General features: G+C 35.8%; 3 protein-coding genes across 3 annotated transcripts; 1 reads left to right on the top strand and 2 right to left on the bottom strand.

The window, feature by feature from the left end:
- The first annotated feature begins 1,426 nt into the window (after positions 1 to 1,426).
- Positions 1,427 to 14,652, top strand: LOC114316251 (ras-related protein RABB1b). The gene is made up of 6 exons (XM_028262912.2): positions 1,427 to 1,725; positions 1,829 to 1,968; positions 5,662 to 5,744; positions 13,264 to 13,468; positions 13,559 to 13,627; positions 14,245 to 14,652. The coding sequence occupies exons 1-6, from the start codon at positions 1,680 to 1,682 to the stop codon at positions 14,335 to 14,337; spliced, it is 636 nt and encodes a 211-aa protein (XP_028118713.2). The 5' UTR covers positions 1,427 to 1,679; the 3' UTR covers positions 14,338 to 14,652.
- An 87-nt stretch (positions 14,653 to 14,739) lies between these two features.
- LOC114316250 (RNA-binding (RRM/RBD/RNP motifs) family protein) lies at positions 14,740 to 22,552 on the bottom strand. Its single transcript, XM_082922811.1, has 8 exons — positions 22,130 to 22,552; positions 17,842 to 18,089; positions 17,584 to 17,647; positions 17,260 to 17,327; positions 16,849 to 16,938; positions 16,625 to 16,755; positions 15,167 to 15,313; positions 14,740 to 15,076 (listed from the first exon to the last, which is right to left on the bottom strand). Exons 2-8 carry the CDS (start codon positions 18,086 to 18,088, stop codon positions 15,059 to 15,061), a joined length of 765 nt encoding a protein of 254 aa, XP_082778937.1. The 5' UTR covers position 18,089; positions 22,130 to 22,552; the 3' UTR covers positions 14,740 to 15,058.
- LOC114273937 (uncharacterized) lies at positions 19,956 to 21,472 on the bottom strand. The gene is made up of 2 exons (XM_082924129.1): positions 21,349 to 21,472; positions 19,956 to 20,437 (listed from the first exon to the last, which is right to left on the bottom strand). Exons 1-2 carry the CDS (start codon positions 21,470 to 21,472, stop codon positions 19,956 to 19,958), a joined length of 606 nt encoding a protein of 201 aa, XP_082780255.1.
- Positions 22,553 to 23,525: the final 973 nt, after the last annotated feature.

The following is a 23,525-nucleotide window of genomic DNA, read 5'->3' as shown; positions in this document are numbered from 1 at the left end:
AGAGTAATATTAGGGATCATGAAATAAATATCGTGAAATGTATCATGAAGATTTTTCATCATTTGATTAGTGTGTGGTGTTTTATTATATGTGTAATCTAAAAGTGGAGAATCTTTCATAATCATTTTCTTGATATTTTTTTCATAATCCCTAACATTACTCGTGAGGCAAAAGGGAAAACGAATGAGTTATATATATATATATATATATAGAGAGAGAGAGAGAGAGAGAGAGAGAGAGAGAGAGAGAGAGAGAGAGAGAGAGAGAGAGGGCAACAAGGTTAGGTTGGAAGGTCAAAAGAGGTGTTGGAGTGAAGTGATCGAAAAAAAGGGAATGAGAGGTTGGAGTGATTGCAACAAGATAGGAGAGGGGTAGGGAAAGATATCTTGACACTGTTGTTAGAGAGGAATGTCGACAACAATACAACCTTGCAGAGAATGAAGGTAATAGAAGAGTGTAATTTTGTAATTTTATGAAAAGTTCCCATTTATTTACAACCATTTGCAACTTCTCATGTACAATATAATTATATTTTGTTCATTCCATCCGATTAATTACATTATTATTTAAAATTGGTTTACAATTATGTCTTGTTTCAGTTTTTTAGAGTCAATTTATGACTTTTAGCTTTAAAAAAGTTATTTTGGACTGTTTGGTTAAACTTATTTCAAACAACTTCTGATTCTAACAGCTTATTTTAACTCAAAAAAACTGATTCTGAAAAGCTGCTCACCCCTTACTTCTGATTATCAGCTTCTGCTGTGAATATGTTAATTTATGGTTATACTCTTAATTTTTTTTATTTTTTATTTTTTATTTTTTTAAAAATAGAAAAAGACTCAAATGGACTATAGATTATTATTATTATTTTTTATGAGAAATGTAGACAAACAAAAAATAAAAATTAATTGAAAGAGCTATTTCACAGCTTATTTAACAAACACTACTCAGCAACTTAAATCTATAATCCAACAGTTACACCAAACAAATTAATAACTTCTTATTAAAGTCATAATTTATAATCTGTTAAGGTATAATCTATAAATTGTTTTAACAGTTAGACAAAACGGGCCATTATCTAATGTTTCTTCTAAATGTCTCCAAGGAGAAGTTATTCAGTAGTCTAAGCCTCCGTTTGGGAAGTGGGTTGACTTTTTAGCTTTTTGACTTTTTTAACTATTTTAATTTGGGCTAAAAAGTTTGATTTGGGAAGGACTTTTTGACTTTTTTGACTTTTTTTATGAGAGAAGAGTGTAATGATTATGGATTAGATGTGATATTTTATTTTTTGTGATTAAAATAACTTATTTTGTCTTTTATAACTAAAATAGTTAAAAAAACTCATTTTAATTCTTCCCAAACGAATCCTAAGTGCAAGACCAATCGGTTCTCTAATAGGACAGGCATAACCAACAAACAAACAATCGGCTCTAATCGGCTCAAAAACTAGAGGAGCCCATAGAAATGTACCAATTTTAGTAAAATCACTAGTCTAACGAAATGACTATAATACCTTGACCAGGACAGGCATAACCAATTGTAATGGTCCAGCTCCACATCGTAGCTCTGTCCCTGAACCAGCTAATAATTTTTCCTCTCAAAACAATCTTAAATAAGCGTGTCTCTGTCTCTCTCTAGAAACAGTGTGTATCTTGTTCTTCATCGCCATTGTAGCTGAAATGTCATACGACTATCTATTCAAGTACATAATCATCGGAGACACAGGTTCGAACAGTTTCTCGATTTTCTCGTCTTTCGATCGAAACCCATTTCCCTAATTTCACTTGGGTATTTGTTCGGTCTTGAAAATTGTGGTATTTGTGTGCAGGTGTGGGAAAATCATGTTTGTTGTTGCAATTCACCGACAAGAGGTTCCAACCAGTTCACGATCTCACTATTGGAGTCGAGTTTGGTGCTCGCATGGTCACCATTGATGGCAGACCAATTAAGCTTCAGATTTGGGACACTGTAATTTCTCTACTAGCTAGTATACATACCTTCTCTGCTTTCAATTGAACTTGTTTACCCTTCAATTCATGTTACTGTTCCTTAATTTATTACTTAATCTGGTTGTTATTTGGCAATTCTGGATGTTGAATTTACTGTTTTCCATGTTGGTATTACATTTTTGAGATAAAGCTTCAAGATTGGTAAAGTTAAAAAGAGTGATACTAGCAAGTGTATCTATCTGGAAATTGGCTTGTTTAGTGATTTTTTGCTTGTACAGAAAAAAACTAGAGAATGATTTGACAATTTGTAGTGGTTTTGGTTTTTGGATAAAAATTAAGGTTTCCAAACAAGGCTTTAATCTTTTTGCACTTAAATTTTTTTGAAAAGAAAGAACAAGGGCCTCTTCAAGTTCCCAAACCCAAAGTGAGGACAATGACTCAATGCTTCTGGGTCATTTGATATACTCAAGTCGGCCATATCCAATCCTTGAGTTGCAGGCGTGACTAACTTGGGCCCTTGCTGGTGTCAATCTTGCTCTCCATTGTATTCAGGGACTCTTTCTCAACAGCATTGGATTGTATCCTAGGTTAGTTAAGACGTGCCCAAAATATTGTGAGGGAGAAATAAGCATTGTTGTGTTGTATATACCTTGTTCTGATGTTGCAACTGTGAGAAATATATTCCTTTAGTGTGAACAAGAGGAGGTCCCTAGACATCAGTATGGACAAGAAAAAAAAGGGAAGCAGAAATAGAAGTACTGTTATTAAAAGGTAAAGCTGTCATTTTAGCAAGTTTACATGCTTGGCACTCATTAATTTGACTAGGAGAAATTTTACCTAACAATTCTGATTGAGTTAAAGACCGCAAGTGGTCAACAGACAAATGACCTAAGCGAGAATGCCATAAATAAAACTGACTCGACTGAGAATCTAACTGAAAAGATAAAAGTGCAACGGGGGAGGAAGACAGAGGAAGATGCAGACTTTCCATCACATAGAGATCTCCAACTCTACGGCTGATCCCAATCTGCTTTTTGGAAGCTAGATCCTGCATACAACAGACAGAAGAAGAAAATATAATATCAAAACCAAAATGATCAAGCTAACTGATAGAAAGCAAGCTAATAGACAGTTGAGGAACATAAAGAACAGAGGGAATAGTAACAACGGACATGGCAGAAGGTAAAACAGACCCAACAGATAAGACAGACATACCAAACCCATTAGCAGTATTAATAGTAATAGGGAAGGGAGGGGAGATACAGTTTTGGAGTAAGGAAAGGTGAGGAGTCATATGATGAGAGGCACCAGAATCAAAAAGCCAGACAGAGGAACAAAATCAGAAACATAGCCCCATTTTTTCTGACCAAGAAGGAAATTCTTCATGACACTAGCCCAGTAAGCATAATTGGCACCGGTGAGTTTACATCTAATTGCTTGGATTTTGGTGTCTGTCATTATAATAAATCAAAGATTCACATGTGGAAATATAATAATGACTAACAATTAGGCCAAACTGTAAATAAGAGTTTTGACCCAAATAACAATACTGAGAGAGTCAAAGCCACGAACTCAGAGAGAGAGAGAGAGAGATACAAACAAAGTAAGGCAAAGCAGAGATTGACCGAGTGAGGCAAATCAGCACCACTTTGATCGCATGAACCAAGGTTCGAACGAGAGAGTTCAGGCGAACACGATCGTGTTGATAGAGAGAGAAGCTTCTGATGATCATGAACCAAAGTCGATCGACCAAGAAGATCAGATGACTCGACTCCAATCAACGAAGACGAGGCACGGCGTCGACTAAGGGATTGAAGCAGCAACTGAACTAATGTCGTGATGTGAACCAGAGAGAGATCAGTCAAGAACCTGTTTCAATGTCGCGATTGGAGGAGAAGATCACCCACAACACACGACTGAGAGAGAGCAACAGTTTCTAGGATTTTGGCTCTAATACCATGTGAGTTTTCTGAATGGTTTTCTGTATATTCAATTGTGTATCTTTACAAGGAGGTCATCAGTTTATATAACCTTAAACCTATGATGGAAAAAGGAAAATACGAAAAAGGAAATACAGCCAAATAGTTACACCACCTCAATCTTTCCTAATTCTATATACAATACAATCTTCCCTAATTCTATACACAATATATTTCTCACAGCAACATCAGAGGGTCCTAACTTTCTTGTTCGCTCTTCTAAGTCTTCAAGTCTCTGGCATGGTTATCAGAATCCCGATCCGAATCTTACGATCCTACGATCTTACGATCCATTTGAGTACAATCGATCCGGATCATGTAAAAAACTCCTTATAGGTAGGATCTTTCAATCCTAGTAGTGGGATCTTATAGGATCGTGGAATCCCGATCCGAATCCGATCCAATTTATAAGCATTGTTTTGTATTGTATGACATATTTTGTTATAAATTTTATGTTTGTTGTCTAAATACCAATTTATGTCGTCAAAATAAATAATAAAAATTAAGTAGTATTGAATCAAATAGACTAAGAAAAACAAACTAGGAAACAAACATTCAAATATTGCGGTAATTTAAGAAAATTAAATAGTCGGAAAAACAAACTTAGCTTTAGCGAAGTCTAAGAAGGGTAAGATGATTGCAACTTTATCCCAATTTCTGGAGAAATTATTTTTGTGACTCGAATCCGTTCCACTAGGGATGCTAACGACAAACCTTATCATTCGACTAAGCCACTCTTTTGAATTCTTAATCTATTTTCATTTCCAATTTTGTTAAATATTTTTTCTTCACTTTTTATACATTATTGTACATTGTAAAGTATTTTGTTATAGAATTCTTCTTCTTCTTCACCTTCTTTTTTGATAAAATACATAACTTTCACCATCGGGTTTTCTATTGCATAATATTATATGTACATTTTTCATGGAGTATTATATTTTTCACAATATATTCACTTCTTTTTAATAGAATATAGGTTCATTTTGTGTATACTTTATAAGAAATATTTATTTAAATTAAATTATTATGTACTTTGTCTTTTTCGGTAGGATCTTACGATCCTCGATCCGATTCTATGATCCGATCCTATAAACACCTCCAATGATCCAACGTAGGATCCCGATTTTAACAACCTTGGTCTCTGGTTTTGTTGTCTTTGAGACAATGATAATTGAAGCATAACATAATAATATGATTCTCTGATGAAAATCATGATATCTTCAGGCTAATGTTTCAGTCTTCAAAGAAAGGAACACTTGAGGAAGAATTTTTTCCTGCCAAATGTGTAAATTCTGAAAGATATCGTTTGCTCTACTCTATCTTCATGCGCAATGATTTACTGGCCCTTCACTCTTACTTGTCTGACTTGTTTTGATGATCAAACAACCAGTAATCTGTAATTATATCAGTGAGCTCAAGACCATAAAATGGTGGCTGCTCTACATGTATATTTTGCATCTTGCATTTGATTCTAGTCTAGACGTATCTCTTCTCTTTTTTTTTTTAAGTTTACCATCCGACTCCTGATTTGTTCTTTGCTATTGATGTGGAGATTATTAATTTGTGAGTCCATTTTGTTCATATTGCCTGCTAGATTCTTCTTGTTAGTATTTTGATTCTTTATTGTTTGATAGTAAATTGTAGCTCTGACCTTTCAATTCACCGTTTACTCTGCTCTTATAGTAGTGTTGTGTATCGTTGTGTTCTAAGCTAAGAGCCTTCCTCTATTTCAGGCTGGGCAAGAGTCTTTCAGATCCATCACCAGATCGTATTACAGGGGAGCAGCTGGGGCCCTTCTGGTTTATGACATAACCAGGTATGCACATTTGTTTGTGATCAAACATCTCTCTGTTTGTGCGTGCACCTGTGGTCCTGTGTGCACGTGCACACACAATTATATGTGTGTGACTGAACATTGTGTTCCCAACTTCTGATTAATGTATTGATCCCCATATGATTCCAAGTCATAAAATTAGGATTTATTCAAGTATGAACCTGCTCCCATGCAGTTGGGACAGTGTTTCCATTTGCATAACTGATCTTCAGCCCTCTCCCTCCCTCTCTCTCCCTCTCTCTCTCTCTCTCTCTCTCTCTTTTGATCAACAACAAAAAAAACTTTATTGATAAATCAAAAAAAGTAAGCGAGGATGAGACATCCTCTTACAAAAGGACAATGAGAACATAAAAAATGAAACTCCTAACAAGCGAGGATGACACACCGCCAACCAATCTCTAGCTAACAAAAAAAGTGAGACCCCCTCAAATAAAGAGCTCCCCGACATCCAAAAAGAAGTTAAGTGACAAACATTATCCCACAAACAGCCCACTTCCTTGGAACTTATCTTCAAACAACCTCACATTTCTCTCTATCCATAAAACCCAAAAAGTTGCGAAGACGGTACAAAACCATAGCATTTTGGCTCTCTTTGACCCTCCAAATGTGCAAAAATCAACTAGGAGCATATGCGTACTCCCTTTTGGGGCTACCTACGTAACATTCCTCAAAGAAAACAATCTATGCCATAAATTCAAAGCGATTGGGCAATGCAAGAATAAATGATCCACGGACTCCTCATTCTTACAACACAGAATGCACCACTTAGGATTTAGAAAACAATTAGGTCTCCATTTTTGTAATGTATCATTTGTCAAAATGCCTCCATGAACCAAGGCCCACATGAACACCTTTATCGTTTAGGCAAGCACAAGCCTTCCAAACTTTTTTGCAAAAATGAAACTAAGGAACATGAGGATTGTCAATGATGTAATCAAAAAAAGACTTACAAGAAAATATTCCGGACGAATGAAGAGCCCAAATCCTCTTATCCTCCAAAAGAGGGGATAAAGAAAAATAATCAATTCTGGACAATAAAGAAGTCAATTGTGAAGCCTTCCTATCATTAAGATTCTTAGAAAAATCAAAATTTCAGGAAATTAGAGCCAAAAGTGAACAAGCCATAGAAGCAATTGAAGAATTATGAGATCGAGCTACTCTATATAGACGTGGGAAATCAACATCAAAAGATGATTGACCCATTCAAACATTCTTCCAAAATCGAACAAGTTCCCCATTGCCCATCTTTACAAAAAGATGACGAGACCAACATGTGAAAATTTGAAAAATTGACTTCCAAGGAGCACAACAGTTACCCCTCAAAACCACCTGTGAATCCCTACCATTGTCATGAGTCCCATATTTGCTTCTTATAACCGAATGCCATATTGAATCAGTCTCAAGTGAAAATCTCCATAATCACTTGCCAAGAAAGGCCATGTTCCTAGCCAAAATATTACCGATAGCCAAACCCCCCTTCTCCTTAGGTGGCAACACTAAATTCCAATTCACCAAGTGATCCTTTTTCCCCTCATCCTTGCCTTCCCAAAGAAAATCTCTCATCAACATTTCTAGTGACCTTGCCACCTTAACTGAAACCTTGAACAAAGATAAATAATAAATAAAAATATCACTCAAAACAGCCTTAACCAAAGTGTATCTACCCCCATGTGATAATAAAGCCTTACTCCACCCTTCCAATCTCTTGCCAATCCTTTCCACCACTGGATTTCAAAAAGCTTCACTCCTAGGATTACCCCCCAATGGAAGACCCAAATACTTAAACGGAAGTGACTCTATACCACATCCTAAAAGTGTCGCCCTACTGTTCTGAAGCTGATCTTTTTGCATATTAATTCCCACCACACTACTTTTTCCCAAATTAACCTTCTTAAGCCCTGAGATAACCCCAAAAAATCTCAAAATCAAATAAAGATTAACTATCCAACTTTCATCCCCTAAAGAGAAAAATATGGTATCATTTGCATATTGTAAATGTGTCTTGCTAACTTTATCCCTCCCCACCTCCAACGCCACAAAATCACCTGTTTCTTTAGCTCTATCGACCATCCTTACCAATACATCAGCCACCAAAATAAAAAGAAAATGAGATGGTGGGTCCCCTTGTCGTAGCCCCGGGAAGCCCTAAAGCAATCCCCTGGTTTACCATTAATTACAACTGACATATTGCAAGTCGATAAACATCCCCTAATCCAAGATCTCCTCCGCCCACCATATCCCTTCTTGTCCATTACAAAATTTAAAAACTGCCAATCTACATGGTCATATGCCTTCTCAAAATCTATCTTAAAAATAAGTCTCTTCCTTCCTAAACTTCTATATTACTCCATTTGCCACTAAGGTGATATCTAAGATTGTTTTCCTTTCACAAAAGTCCCTTGCGCCCTAGACACAGTATCCCCTAAAGACATCATTAGTCGTTTTGATAAAACCTTCCCCAAAATCTTATAGAGTGATGTTACCAAACTGTTAGGCCTAAAATCTCCAATTCTTACAACATTCACTTTCTTAGGAATTAAACAAATGAATGTGGCATTTGAGCTCAAATTAACAACCACTGACTCATGAAATTCCAAAAACACTCTTAATCAAATCCTCTTTCACCACCTCCCAATAGTCCTGAAAAATAGCCATGGAAAAACCATCCGAACCTGGAGCTTTGTCCCTCTCACAATCAAAGACTGCCTCTGGAATTTCTGTTTCATCAAAAGGACTTTCAAGTCATGTTGCAAGTGCCTGATCAATGGTTCCTCACTCAAGTCCTTCAATCCCCATTCTATTCACCTCTTCCTTCGAATAAAGCTTAGAATAAAAATCATAAATGCCACTGACAAACTAATTTTTCCTTTCCTCCACTACCCCTGGGCTTACTTCTAATCTTTTGATGAACTTCTTCTTCATTTTCCCGTCTATAACCTTGTGAATTTTTTTTGAATTAGCATCCCCTTCTTTCAACCATTTGATCTTTGCTTTTTGAGCCCAAGAAATTTGCTCCTTAAAAGTCAACTCTTCCAATTTCAATCTCAACTCAGATCTTTCCTTCCTAAATGACTCAACTCTCTTGCGACTCCAAGGCATCTAACTCTTCTATTATGCGCATCACCTCCTTTTTTGAAGACTCCAAAATCCCTAAAACCTCCCTATTCTAGCATTTCAACTTCTCCTTGACCATCTTCAACTTTCTCATATATTTAAAACCTTCCCATCCATGACAACTAGTATTGGTCCACCATTCCTCAAAATTTCGTTTAAAAGATGTTTGCTCCGACCACATGTTCTCAAATCTAAAAGGCATCGGTCCCCTTTTTTATGGACAACTTTCTATCGCAATAGGACAGTGGTTTGAAACTAATCTAGGTAGCGATTTCTGTTTTAAATTGGGAAAAAACCCTTCCCACTCCATGGAATATAAAAATCTATCCAGTCTGCAGCACACCAAATTTTGTTGAAGATTAGACCATGTAAATCTTGTATCACACAAAGGAGGATCCACCAGCTCACACTCTCTTATAAACAAGTCAAAGTCCCTCACCCCCCTAGTCATTCCAATCCCATTAAGTTTTTCTAAGACCTTCCTAATTAAATTAAAATCCCCCCCCCCCCCCCCCCCCTAAACACCAATTTGGTGAACACAATCCAAATAATCTATATAGCTCCTCCCAAAAATCCTTTCTCCTAGAAGGCCTGTTAGGTCCATAAACCCCAGTCAATCACCACTCTGTATTGTCAAGGTTCCTAAACCTAACTGATAGTGAAAACCCCCCCACTATAGTTTCACACTCAGAAACGACTCTCTCATCCCACAATAACAAAACTCTCCCCGATCTACCAACTGAAGGCAAACAAGCCCATCTCCTATGTCTAACACCACAAAGACTTTGCATGAACCTCCTATCCCACACTTCTACTTTAGATTCCTGAAAAACAACTATGTCCGGTTGATGACTCCTTAGAAAATCCTTAATAACACTCCTCTTTTTTCGAGAACCCAAACCCCTCACATTACAACTAATAATCTTCATAGGGAAAAATTTTCTCCCCTAACCTCCTCTCGTCTCCTCTCATAATTAACTGAACTTTTTAAATTTCTTAATTCCCTTACCCCTTTTTTACTACTTTCACCTTCCTTTCTAACAACTTTCTCCCTCGTGGACCTGTTATGCATCCTAAATGGCCCAAATGTGCCCTTAATTTTAACTAGTGACAATCCCATGACCTGAAGTAATTGCATGAAATGAGGTACCTCATTCTTCTCAATTGGGCAAGGCTCATACTTGCTCAACTCCTTCAGCCATCGCTCCGTTTCCTCCTTCCCTTCACTAAAAACCTGGTCCCTCTTGTCAAAATGATTACCTAAGACCCCACCCTGATTGTCATTCACTTGACCTTAAGAGATAATAACATGTAAGGATGCAAACACTATGAGAGACTCATTCACAGTGGCCCTCGGGATTTCAGAAGTAATCCCTTGTACAACAATATCAACTAATGAGACTTCACGAATAGGTCAAAAAGAATTGGACAGATGAAGCAAAGAAACCCCACCCCTAGCTCCTTCCCCAGGAAAAGAAGAGTCTAGAATAGCTTGTACCTCCTTATGAGAAGATGAAAATGTTAAATCTTGGTTAAAGAAGGGACTGACCTAATTCAAAGATTCAAAAACCTTTTCAATATCTTCTCCCTCAGTAGTACAATCTGCATTAAAAAAACTATTGAGGTCCCACTCATTATTGGCTTGCTCATCCTCACTGATTTCCACTTCAGATTTTGACTCTGAACTCTCAGATGATCCATACACCTCCAGATTTTTGCAATACCTCATGTATTTCAAAATGACCCTCGTCCACCTTGCGAATCTGCTTTTCTGACCACCTCCATCAAATCCTCAGCCCCTTCTTCTGGCATCCCATTTGATCTCTAAAAATCCCCTTCTGACCAGTCAACCATGTCTGCCAACCGTAATTGTGCTTCCTCTATATTCAAATCTCTACGAATGAGCGACAATAATTGTAGAGCACGATCGTCTGGTTGTGATACATCGCAGGGTGGGAATCGACTCCTCTCCTCAGTCGCTGAGCATCTTCAAAGTTCCTCATCTCCGACTAACTCAGAATCTGTAACCCGTTTGGCCAAAAGACCCTAATTTGCTTGTCTACCCGAACCCAACCCTGAAACCTCCATTGGGTTGGGAAGAGAAACCCTTGGGCATGAATAATAGCATCAATTGGAAACCCATTACGAGTTGGACCCTTATCCTTGTAAATTTGAATAACATTTGGGCCTAACAGTTTCAGTCCACCAACAGAGTTATTCTTACTTGAAACAAACAAATCTTGGGCTGAGCCCACTCCTTGGCCAGGCCCATTAATATGTAGGCCCCCATACTGACTGCCCCTTCCTTTCGTCTCTTACTCTTCCTCCATTACCGTCACCCACCTCGATCAAATCACCCAACTGCCTTCTCATCTCCATTTTGCTACGTATCGGGGCTGTCCCCCGAGACTCCTCACCTTCCTTTTCCCCGACACTGAAGTCGCCTGAAAACCTCCATTGCCGATGAACCTCCCGTCTTCCGACAGGCTGATAGAGCCTTCAATTGAACAATAGAAATATCATCGAATTGAACACAAATAGTTGTAGGTAAGAACCCATTACTATAGCCTCTGGCTTTCAATCTTGCCTCAAAGAGATTTTCGAAAGTTCTGGTTCTATGATCCACCTCTATCAAACCACCACACTTCGACCCAATCCATTCAAAAACCCTGTCATTCTAGAGATTAAAAGGCAAATCACAGACAGAGACCCGGCCTCCATTTGAAGCGATGACATTGACACAACTGTGCATCTCCTCTGACCAATTTTCCAGCCTCACTCCAATACTCTTATCAAAGAAACACACTCCTTGAGCACCATAGTAATCAGCCTCCTCAATGCTTTTTGCAAAAAGCAGAGCCTTGTTTAATTGAGAAGGCCTTGGAACAATTGAAGCTTTAAACGATCGATTTAATTTCTTCTCAATCTGTGCCCGCTCATTGAAGAAGTCAGTTCTGGTGCATACCACCACCTTGCGCATCTCCAAAACAGAGTTGCTGCCTCTCAAACTACCTAATTTAGACTTAGGCACATCTACATATGAAGCTCCTCTGTTTGCCCGTGTTTTCTGATGAAGAATCATGTTCACATCTGTGTTTCCTCTGCGAGTCCTTAATAAAATTTGGTTACTTCAATGTTGTCCTCCCTTGTCTTTAGTCCTCATCTCTCTTTCATCATCCTTAACCCTGGAGTCTACATGGATAACTCGTTCAAGCATCTTGGCCATTGCCAACCACCCCTGACCATTAACCCCTGTCGGAATGATAATGTTACTTCTTTTTACCCCAGCCTCCCATTTCGACATCTCAACAAAGACGCCCTTCTTGCTGAATTTCTTAAGACAAAAAACTGTTGAACTACTTGTGTACTTGGTGAAAAAAGATTGATCACTGCGCTGACCCCAAACCTGTTGCAAAGCTTGTATTGCCCAAGAGACACTCCCCAAATCTATCTTCATAGTGTAACTTCTGAGTCGATTCCTCTCAATGATCTCCACTAAACCTTCTTTGGTTTCATCATCCACCTGAATGATAATAAGCTTCTGTTCGATTCGTAACTCTGAAGCTCCCCCGCTATAGAATCTCAATCTCAATCTCTCTCTCTCTCTCTCTCTCTCTCTCTCTCTCTCTCTCTCTCTCTCGATTTTGGTTTTCTATTATCTTTCTGCTTGCTCACTCCATGCTTGCTCTCTCTCTCTCTCTCTCTCACACACACACACACACACACACAGAAGGACCCCCAGAAACATATACAAGTGCATGGATGGTTCTTTTGGTCTTAAAGAATCTAGACGTAAGGAGGTAGTCCCAGACCAGGCAATGCAGAAATAGGATGGAACAAGCATTCATATGTCGGAGTACTTGTTTCCCAAAAAAGAATTTAGTGTTGTTGAGTAAATTACAGATGAGTAGGGGTAAATTGCCATAAATTATCCTTATTTACTTGCGCATACACAATTTAAGTTACGTTTTGGTACATGGGAACTAAGACCTTAAAAGGTATTTACTCACCAGGCAATGTGCATCCAGCCTAGAATAAGCATTGATTTGTTGTATCTGCGAATTGCACAACTGAATAAGTATCAAGAATAGATAAAGTAAAAGATACATAGTTATGCTTCTATATTTGGTTAATGGAGGACCTGGGCAGTATTGATTGTCCACATGTTTCGGGTTCTTGTTGAATTCAACTTACTTCTTGTCAATCTGAGGAAAAGCTCTGTATGCTATTATGTGTACGTATGGGTACATTCCTATAATCTGTCCAAAATAGGAATTATACTTCTGTGCCTGCATATCGAGGGTTGTTCTGTGTATGTGTCCTTCGATAGACCTAAAACTTCTAGATTTTTAATGTAATCCATTATGATTTCTAATCTGTTGCCCAGGAGAGAGACATTTAATCATCTGGCAAGCTGGCTTGAAGATGCTCGGCAGCATGCAAACCCCAACATGACAATCATGCTTATAGGGAACAAATGTGATCTTGCGCACCGAAGGGCTATCAGCAAAGAGGAAGGGGAACAATTTGCAAAGGAAAATGGGCTTTTATTCTTGGAGGCATCTGCAAGAACTGCCCAAAATGTTGAGGAGGTAAAATTACTTGCCTAAATTTAAACTAGGCTCTCACTTCATAATGCTTATGTTTATAAGGAAGCTCCTGCTGAGCTGAATGTCTTACAGGCCTTTATAAGGACTGCTGCAAAGATACTTCAGAAGATCCAGGAAGGCGTGTTTGACGTCTCCAATGAGGTAAAGTAGGCATCATACGCTTATCAGCACGTTAAATTTGAGCATCGGGTCTGTTCTATAACTGCACATTATGAGCCCAGAATTGTTATTTGAAAACACGTCTATCCTTCGACATCTACAAAGTGCATAATAAAACAACTTTTCTCCCATCTTCTGGGTGTAGAGGTGTCCAATGATTTGGAAGTCTGTAATCAGGTAAAATGTCCTAGGCCTATTGATGGGGAATTGAAAGGAATTGGTTGAAGCATTTGGGCATAAGTAATTAGTTTTGATAATATTTTTCAATTGGTATTTATTTTGTTTTTGGTAACCTTTTAGTTAGGGTTTCTTGAGCGCTTATAAATAGATCATTATATGAATATGTGTAGTCAGCTTTGAGAATATTATTGAGTGAACAAGGTATGACCATTTGGGTTAAAGTTGTAGCCCTTTTCTTCTTCTCTCTTATTCTTTGTGAAACCTTTGATTTCCCTTTCGGATCAATTCTCCATATATTCTGGTTTTGGGATCAATTGAATAATTGAACTGATTTCTTAATAATTGTTCGAAAAATATATTTTTGATGTTGCATTACTAAATTTATTTGTTTTTCATTTATTTATTGGTAATTGTTGCAGTCGTCTGGCATCAAGGTTGGATATGGGCGCCCTCAAGGTCCATCAGGTTCAAGAGATGGAACAGTTGCTCAAAGTGGTGCATGTTGCGGCTGAACTGAAATAGAACAACATTTGTTATGTATCCTACCCTTTGTGCATTTTATGTCTGCTTGGTCCATCACCTCAATGAATTGAGCCTTTCAACTATCTTGCAACTTCTGGTGAATATGATGAAATGTACAGATCATCCTGCAACTGATTCAATTTTACCATCACAGTTCGCAGAATTAATTGTACTCAGTGGGGTGAATTTGTCTTGCGTGTGTTTGAAGATTGTCCAGTAATGGCTGTGTAATACTGTATCTAGTTGATCAATTTTATTGATGTGTGTATGTTTTAGTATTGAGAAATGAAAAAGAAATGCTCTCATTGGTATTGTTTGTTTTGGTATTGAGAAATGATTCATAGTAAACCGACAGAAAAATATCCACAAATACACAAACAAACTTCGGCTTCTTTATCTTGAACCCTCTATCTCATAAAATTGGCTTTACCAAATATTGGCAACAACTTCGAAATATGGATGGACCTTTGCAGTGATATATGATCATTGATTCCAGTGCATTAATCAATTGTACAGTACAACTAGTTGAAGCACTGCATTGTCCTTTCAGAAATTGTTGTTTCATAATTCAGATGGTACAAGTAAATTATCAATTGACTAATCAAGCTACATATAAGTTCTAGAGATAAAATAAACAATTATCTTTCTCACAGAAGCAACCAATAAGCAAAGAAATCAAACCATGAGGTAATTTGACCTCAATATCAAACTTCAAGAACCACCAAACACCTGCAGGGTTATATGGTAGAACTTCAATTAAAATTTTTGTTTAGGGGTAAAAGAAACAGAGTACAATGCTATAAAGAAAAAGACACTCACTCCAGCCAGAATGTCTCTTGAGAGCCTAGGCTTGCTTTGTCCAGCACTAACTGGCTTTGTTTGTGGGAATTGCCGAATGACCTTTGGTGCCTGTTTTTCTTGTGGTAGCTCAGAAGTCATCCCTGACTCTTGTTGGAGCTTTCGCTTCTGCAGAATCAGATGAAACAGAACATATGGAATTCAAAAAAAATTCCAGGAAAAATAAAATAATATATATATATATATATATATAGAACTGCAAGCCACAGGACAGTAGATTTTTGTTCAATAGATCATGAGAATCAACCAAATTGCAAAACCAAGGCCCAAGGCATATTTGCCGTGAATTTGGTGGCTTGTTTTACCTTGTAGACTCGAAGTATACCTAGATATTGAAATTATGAATGAAAAATTATAAACCCCCATTCTCATACTCAACACGGGTTTTGATAACAAATTTTAATGACAGATCTCATTTTCTCACCATATGCCTAGGCAGTGATTTGTAGATGAATGATAATTTTGAACAGAATTTCTTATGCAGTGAGCTGTGGTGAAGTTGTGACTTGACAACAAAAGATGCTATGATGTTCAAAACAACACAATTATTCAACAGGGTTGTAATAATAACCAGGTAAAGACACAAAAACTGTATACAGGTTTACAAAGAAAATGGTTAGCTAACTCCCTTATTTCTTTTTCAGATTTTTCCAGAGGATATAACCATTGTCATGTCTAAATATCCCAGATCATACTAAATTTCTCCATTAAACTTTATTTTACAAAAATAAAATAGAAATAAATGCATCCAGTAATAAGAAGACTTCAAATAGCAATGAACAATTAGAAGTTTGCAACAAGACAAACTGAAGGGAACATGTATAAACTTGTGGCTTAGAAAAGGTAAATTTTTTATTACATAAAAATATAACAATAAAAAAGATAATTTTATATATAACTAGATACTTTGTAGGCAATCAAGGAAGATACTTCATTAGCTTATCTCTTGCATGCGAAAGCACTTATGCATACCTTTCTATGTAACTGGAACACATCTTGTGTGTTTGTTTCCAGTTCTAATTTCATGTCTACAAAATAATTGCTCCCTCTTTTCATTCAAATACCATGTCCGTATTTATGCTCAACTAGAGATGCTCTAAAGACACTATGGTTCATAACTTTAATCAAGCTGAGCCCCAGCTTTTGTCTGTCCTCTGGGCATCAAGTTCTAATGATGAAATCTATAACTATGAATTTTCAACTAGCTGCCAGAAGTTTTACTTTTACTTCATAAATAAGGAGATCTTATCTGAAAGCATTTAAGTTGGCTGGAATTAAGCCACTTAACCCAACTAACCACATGAACCAAACTACACACACAGTCTGCTCAACTGCTTTGGATGCATGAATCAAGCACCAGAGCGATTTCTTAGTTAAGTAACTGTCAGATAAATAGGTAACCATATATTTAGTCTTTACCTTCTTCATTCTTTCTTCTATAGAAATCAAAGCACGAGACTGATCAACTTTAGAGAGATAGAAATCCCTCTCCCTCTTGGCAGCAGAAATTTCTAATGCCATTTTCTGCTCCCGAATAGCATTCTTGTAAGCTGCAATGTTAGAAACATCTCAACTTTAGATGATGACCTGCTCAAGTGCCACACCACACCACAAAACACCAAAAGAGTAAAAAACCTCCATACCAATCTCCTCAGTAAGATCATCCCATTTGAATTTACTCAAGTACTTGATATTCCAAAGATCATAAAAGAACGCTGACCTCTTCCTCCCACCTAAACATGAACAAAAAAAAAAAATTGAAACCAAAAAATAAAAGAAAAAAAAAAAGAACTTCATTCCATAATGCATAATGTACTTGCTACAAGCCTACAACCACTTCGCATGTTTAACCCAAAAAAATGTTATCAAGCTCACAAAATAAAGGACACAAGGCACCAAAAAACAGGAGCCAACACAGAATCAATTTTAGACCCCAAGCATAGCCCACTTTGCCTGTTTCACTTAATAAAATAGCTAGAAATTCATCATAAGTATAAAATTCAGGAAAAAAATAAGCTAATAAAGCTCAGATGAAAAAATAATCTACAATATACCTATTTGTTCACCATTTAACATCTTTGCAACCCTCTTGGCGATACTTCTTTTAGAAAATTCAACCCACCTGTACACACCAAAGGCTATTATATGATTGTACATTCGTAATAACTATGTGCCACATTGATATAAAACTAGAACAAAAAAAGCAAAGACAATGTCAAAATATTTCTCCTCTTGGTAAAAAAACACTTCACAAATAATCTTTTGGGGAGGTCAATGTATTGATTGTATGTTCGAACATACTATATGCTCTATGAAACTAAATAAACTGGATCTGTTCGGCATATAGCATTAAGCCAGTAAGAAAGTTAATCACAAACCCTTCCGAAAATTCTACTCCTCGAAATCCACCAGCTCGTTTACGATGCACCTGAGCCACAGGATCTGTACATAAACTAATGTGAGGAGTTGAGTACTTCAATTGGTAAAGTACAAACAAGATAGCTACATGATACTGTATGACTTCAAATGTAAAATAAAAGTTGTACAACAAAGACACATGAACAATTAAATGATTGATGATCGCTTGCAAAGTTTGCATCATTTGGTTTTTAAAAAAAAAAGGTACTTGTGTGAACCTTCAGGTGTAAGGTAAATTCTTTGAATTTCTCCATACTGAGAGAGAATCTGTCGTAGCTTCAAAGGATCCATGTGTGGAGGAATCCGACTTAAGTAGCAAACCCCACGTTTGTCGGCCATTGCAGCTTCCTTTAATAACTGTCTCTTCCTTTTCTTCTTCCTATTTTCTGTCCTTTCATCGCTGGATTTCGGGTTTGCTTCCTCTAGCAGAGTGGTTTTATTTGCCTCTAGCTCTACCTCAACCATTCTAATTTGATACAAACAACATGAGTAAAACAAACAACTGCACTAAGCCCTTTGAAAAAACCACAAAATGATGCCTAACAATAAGGATACTAACCTTTAAAAGTATCAAATAACTACACTGTAAAAGTACAAATTCATATATTAACATAAAAGAGATGCCAATTACAGAAAAATCTAGAATTTTACGTAGGCCAAGCAAGCATTCACAGCACCCAAAGAAAAAAAAAGAAGATTTCTTTTGAAGCATATGGCTCAAAAGCTAAATAAAAACTGAGAAACAAAACCAATATAATCTCATAAAGCCAGTATCAAGCCAAGTACATATGAAAATAAAATTCAAAGACACATGAACCCATTTAAATTACATGTTTCCTTCCAAAAGCCAAATCAAGAAAGTGGATTGATCTGGCCAACCCCACATAGTTGTTACATCCTGGGCAGTTGAGATGGGTTTACTTGCAAATGTCCACTAGTTTAACATATCAATTTGACAGTGATACTAAGTGAAAGATTGATCTATCTAACCCTCAATGAGTTGCCTCCCAAACACTGAGTTAATCAATTTGTGCTGTTCAAACTACAATAATTTGACAATAAATTTTTTTTTCATTCAATTTATAACCTAGACTTTCAATTGCAATAATTGCAGTTCAGCCAGGCCTTTTATCAAACACTTTCAAAACATATGATTTGATAAAATAAAATTAATTCTTGTAAAAAATAGCAAACAAAGAAAGAAAATAAAGGAAAATAATTGCTTTTATAGTCAATTACGAACTACAAAACACCAAGATCGTACAAACCCCAAAAAAAAAAAATATATATATATATATATTAAGGCCTCGTTTGGGAACAGGCTAATTTAGTAACTTTTTAGCTTTTTGGCTAAAAAGGTAGGTAAAAAAAACTTATATGTTTGGGATGACTTTTTGGCTAATTACGAAAAGATGTGCAAAAAGTAGAGAGAAAAGAGAATCTTTGACTTTTTGGTATGAGTTTTTGGCTTTTTGGCTAAAATGGTAACTTTTTGACTTTTTGGCTAAAAAGGTAAGTCCCCAAACAAGGCCTAAAATTAAAATTAAAAAAAGAAAAGAAAAAGGAATATGTGTTGAAGCTTAATCGCGCATGCATATATTTATATATGTGTATATTTAGATACATCAGTGTGTTTGTGTATGTAATGATTACCTGTAATCTTTGGTGGTCGTTGACAGCGGAGACGTGGCGGTTGCGCGGCCGTGGAGAGAGCGATATAGCTTATTTTGGGAAGTTGGTTAAAAGTAACTTTTTGACTTTTAACCAAGCTTTTTTGCTTTTTCAAAGTCATTTGGGAAATGGTAAAAAATGACTTTTTGACTTTTTTAGTTAATAATTTTTAATATTGTCATATCATCATGGCATGCTGTAAAATGACTAAAATACCCCCTTCCCATTTGCAATTTACAGAATTTCACTTACTCTCATTGTCTAGCTCCTTAATTGAATAAAATGGCTTGTGCATCTGGGAAACTTGTACACTGTGACATACATATCACAGATATGCAACGTTTTTTTGTTTTTTTTTTAAATAAAATAAAATAAAATAAAAATTCAAAATATTTCATTTTTACCTTTAAATGTCTTCCATAAAAATAAAAATACAAATTGTATAAAAATTCGTTCAAACAAAAAAAAAAAAGCCATTGTCTTATGATATTCAGCTTCCAGCTTCCCAAATGGGTTTTAGAACAAAAGTAACTCCTCATATGTAAATAAAAAAAAAAAAATTGTATATATAAATCATCATAAAAATAAAAATAAAAATAAAAATTCACTAGGCCAAAACAACCCCTCATATGTAACCGTATATATTATTCATAAAGATTGATTACAGCCGTAGCTTATGGCGATTTTGCAACAACACATTTCTAATGGATTTTCTAAATTCGTTCATTTCTATATCATCATCACCCGCCGGGTCAAGCTCATCATCATCACCAACACCCGCTGCGTTGGGCATGTCGCTAAAAATAAAATGTTCCGCATTAGCAACCATGTTGAATGCTTCATCTTCGTCTGAGTTGTGGCATATGAAATTATGTAGTGCCATTGAAGCCCCAACCAATTGCACTTGCACTTTCCCGAAATCATACCGAGGCATGTTATGTAGAAAACCCCAGCACGCTTTCCACACTCCGAATGTACGTGCAATTGCACTCCTTAACGAGGAGTGCACCGTGTTAAAAACTTCGTTCGCGTTGCTTGCTCGTCCAGTCACACGGAACTGTTCTTGGTGATACCGACATCCCTTAAACGGTGCAAGAAAGTCTTTCTGATTCTTGTACCCCACATCAACAAGGTAATACTTTCCTGTGTGTGTCTAAACAATTTTAATTAGTAACCTTTGTTTTTTCTTTTTTTCCACGCACTGGTTGGGTTACATTCTATGTTTTGGTTGAACCCGGAGTAACATGGGCTGTAGATATAATTTTGGAAAGGAATTTGAAGTTAAGAATTGATTCTAATCGCTGTTGGATGTGAAGGATAGAGGGCCCATAAATTAGAAGAATACCCAAAATTTACAAACTGCACTAAATCTTGCAATAATGTAGGAAGACACTAAGATTACATGAGTGATGTAGTCTTTGATCTCTTAAATGGTTTAGACCTTATAGTCTTTTATGGTTTTAAAGTTTGTGAAGACAAAAGGACATATAATGGGCTTTCAATGATTTTTTTTTTTTTTAGAATGGATGACACTTGGTGGATTATAAACTGCTATTTTTCTGGAAAAATATCTTCTTGAGGGTTTTCCGACAGCAATAAAGAGAAGTAGAATAACAAGGAGAAAGAATGGAAGCAGACAAAAAGCACACTCTTTGTCAACCAAACTTTTCAAACTTCATCAAATTACTGCAATATCATTTGGCATGGTAGCTTCAATAAGAGATATAACATAAGGAGGAGAATTTCAGGATGTAAGATAACTAACTTAAACCTTTGGAAAAAAAAAAAAAACCACCAAGTAAAAGTTTCATGAGGCCAAATAATCATATAACATCTGGGGAAAAAATCCAAGTATTGAAGCTTGTGATAAACCACAAAACAAAAACAAGAACAAGAACAAAAACACACAAAGTAAAAGTTTTATGAGGTCAACATAATCAAATATAATTCCAGGCAATCCAAGTAGGTAAGCTTGTGATCAACGACAAAGGCAAGAGATTGGAGAAGATGACTCATCTCAAAGCTGTTTGGCAGTACAATGCCTACGTATGGACCTTCCTTGTTTATTACATTGATCTTTTTCAGCACATTATGAGAAATTAAATCATATGATCCATTCACAAAACCCAACAGAAGAACAAGACATCCCAATGACATTAACCTCATATGAGTATCCATCTCTCTGTCTCTCTCTGGAAATTGAAAAGCTTTGGAGAGCATTCAATGGTGGAGACACAGACAGATTTGTGAATCTAATCAATGTGAAATTAATAAAGAAGTATATAAAATTTGATTTGCACCATCTACAAAAAAAGAAAAACTACAATAGGCAACTATGTTTTTCCTGTGGTTGGGAATGCAGTTCGGTGGCTATAAATACCCAATAGGCCATATTTTTTTTTTTTTTTTGGTGTAGTCCATAGATGCAACCATGTACACAAGCATAATGACTCATTGTCAAGTTCATGACTCATTGTTTTTGTTGTTCAGAAGCAGAATAAGCAAATCTGAAAGGGGTTTCCATATGTCGCAAGATTAAGAGCACCCGTAACAAAGTTCTAGTAAATTTTTTTCATAGCAAAATAAGGCCAGCAGAAGTAGTAAAAAATAAATAAATAAATAAACAGAGCACACAGCGGGTAAGAACATGGCAATCGGACAACTGTTTACCCAAAAAAACAAAAGGAGTAGCAGATGGTAGTCAGAAAGCCAAATAAAACTTGTAATGTCATAAACGGAACTGAAAATTAACAGATCTATTTGCAATTTAATAGTTTCCAAACAATGGGTTGCAAATCACGGGTAGCAGACCACCGGCGGAGGGAAGAGGCTTACATGATTGTGTAGATCAACCGAGGAAGACGACCTGGTAGAGGGAAGTCGGTGGCGATGTCGATGGCCGACGCTAGAAGGAGTTTTACGCGGCGTCCACAGCAGCGGTGGAGCGGAGCGAAGACGATCTGAGAAGGAGAGAAGAACAAGAGGCGTGCGATGCGAAATGGGGAAGTGTTTTGACTCTATCATAAAAATAAGTAAATTACACTAACCTCCCTGAGGTTTTGAAAAAATATTAAGAAATTCACAAATTTAATATAATTGTATTGATAATTTTTTTTTTTTTTTTGGGTGAAGATTTATTATAAATACACTTTATGAAATTTGTTTAAAATACATATTATTCCATGTAGTTTTAAAATGACACATCGCCCTTCATATTTCTAATCGTATATCCAATGACCTATTTTATTAATAAATCACTAATTCAATTAACAGTTTTTAATAATGTTAGAAATATATTTTAATTAACAATTTAGGTAATTTTATTATTGTGTAAAAGGTTAGTTAATATTTTTTTTTTAATTCTGTTAAATAAAAAATTTATAATTTCTAAAATCACAAGAGAAATTTTGTATTTTAAATAAATTTTAAGAGGTATATTTATAATTTACCTAAGGTTTAAGAAGCCAAAATTAATACAAATAGTGTGAAGACATAAAAGTAAATAAAGTAAAAGATAACAATATCTTCTTTTTTTTAATCTATTTGACTAATAAAGTACTAATGAAAAACACCTCAATATTATGTAAATTTAAACTTTATGGGAGTTCAATGTAATTATTTAAAAAAATGTGAAACTTATTATATTTTTTTCCAAATCTTTAGAGATGTAAATGTAATTTATCCCAAATTAATAGATTTAATTTAGCTTAGTTTTCCAACTTAATTACTGTTGAATTCTATTGAGGACTTGGTGATATTTTACAAAATAAAATATGACACTTGTTGTATTTTCTTCTTAAAAAAGGAAAATCCTAATTTTTCTTTATTATCAACGTAAATGATTAATAAAAGCATGTTTCAGCATAAATGATAAACATTTTCAAAAGCAAAAAACATAAATAAGAAACAAGTGACATGTTGACTTCATTACATACGATATTTATTTTTTCTTTACATTTTTTAGATAATTTCTTTTTTCTAATAATCTTATCCTTGTTTTTTACATATTCTAAAAAAAGATTCGAGTAATATTAATCATCAATTAATAAAAGACTAATATTTCATTTTGGACCTTTTGAGGGGTTATTAACATTAAAGATTAAAAATCTTAAATTTGCAGTTTTGATATAGTGAATTTTAACATTTTCATTTTTCAAATATATATATATATAGGGAAAATTAGTCTAAGGTCTTTTTTTATTTTTAGTAACGAAAGAGATCCACAATATTA

Source organism: Camellia sinensis, chromosome 4 (genome assembly GCF_055761805.1).
Source record: "Camellia sinensis isolate YWXY chromosome 4, ASM5576180v1, whole genome shotgun sequence".
Lineage (NCBI taxonomy): Eukaryota > Viridiplantae > Streptophyta > Magnoliopsida > Ericales > Theaceae > Camellia > Camellia sinensis.
The sequence above is the reverse complement of the archived record's forward strand: the minus strand, read 5'-3'. Positions and strand labels throughout refer to the sequence as shown.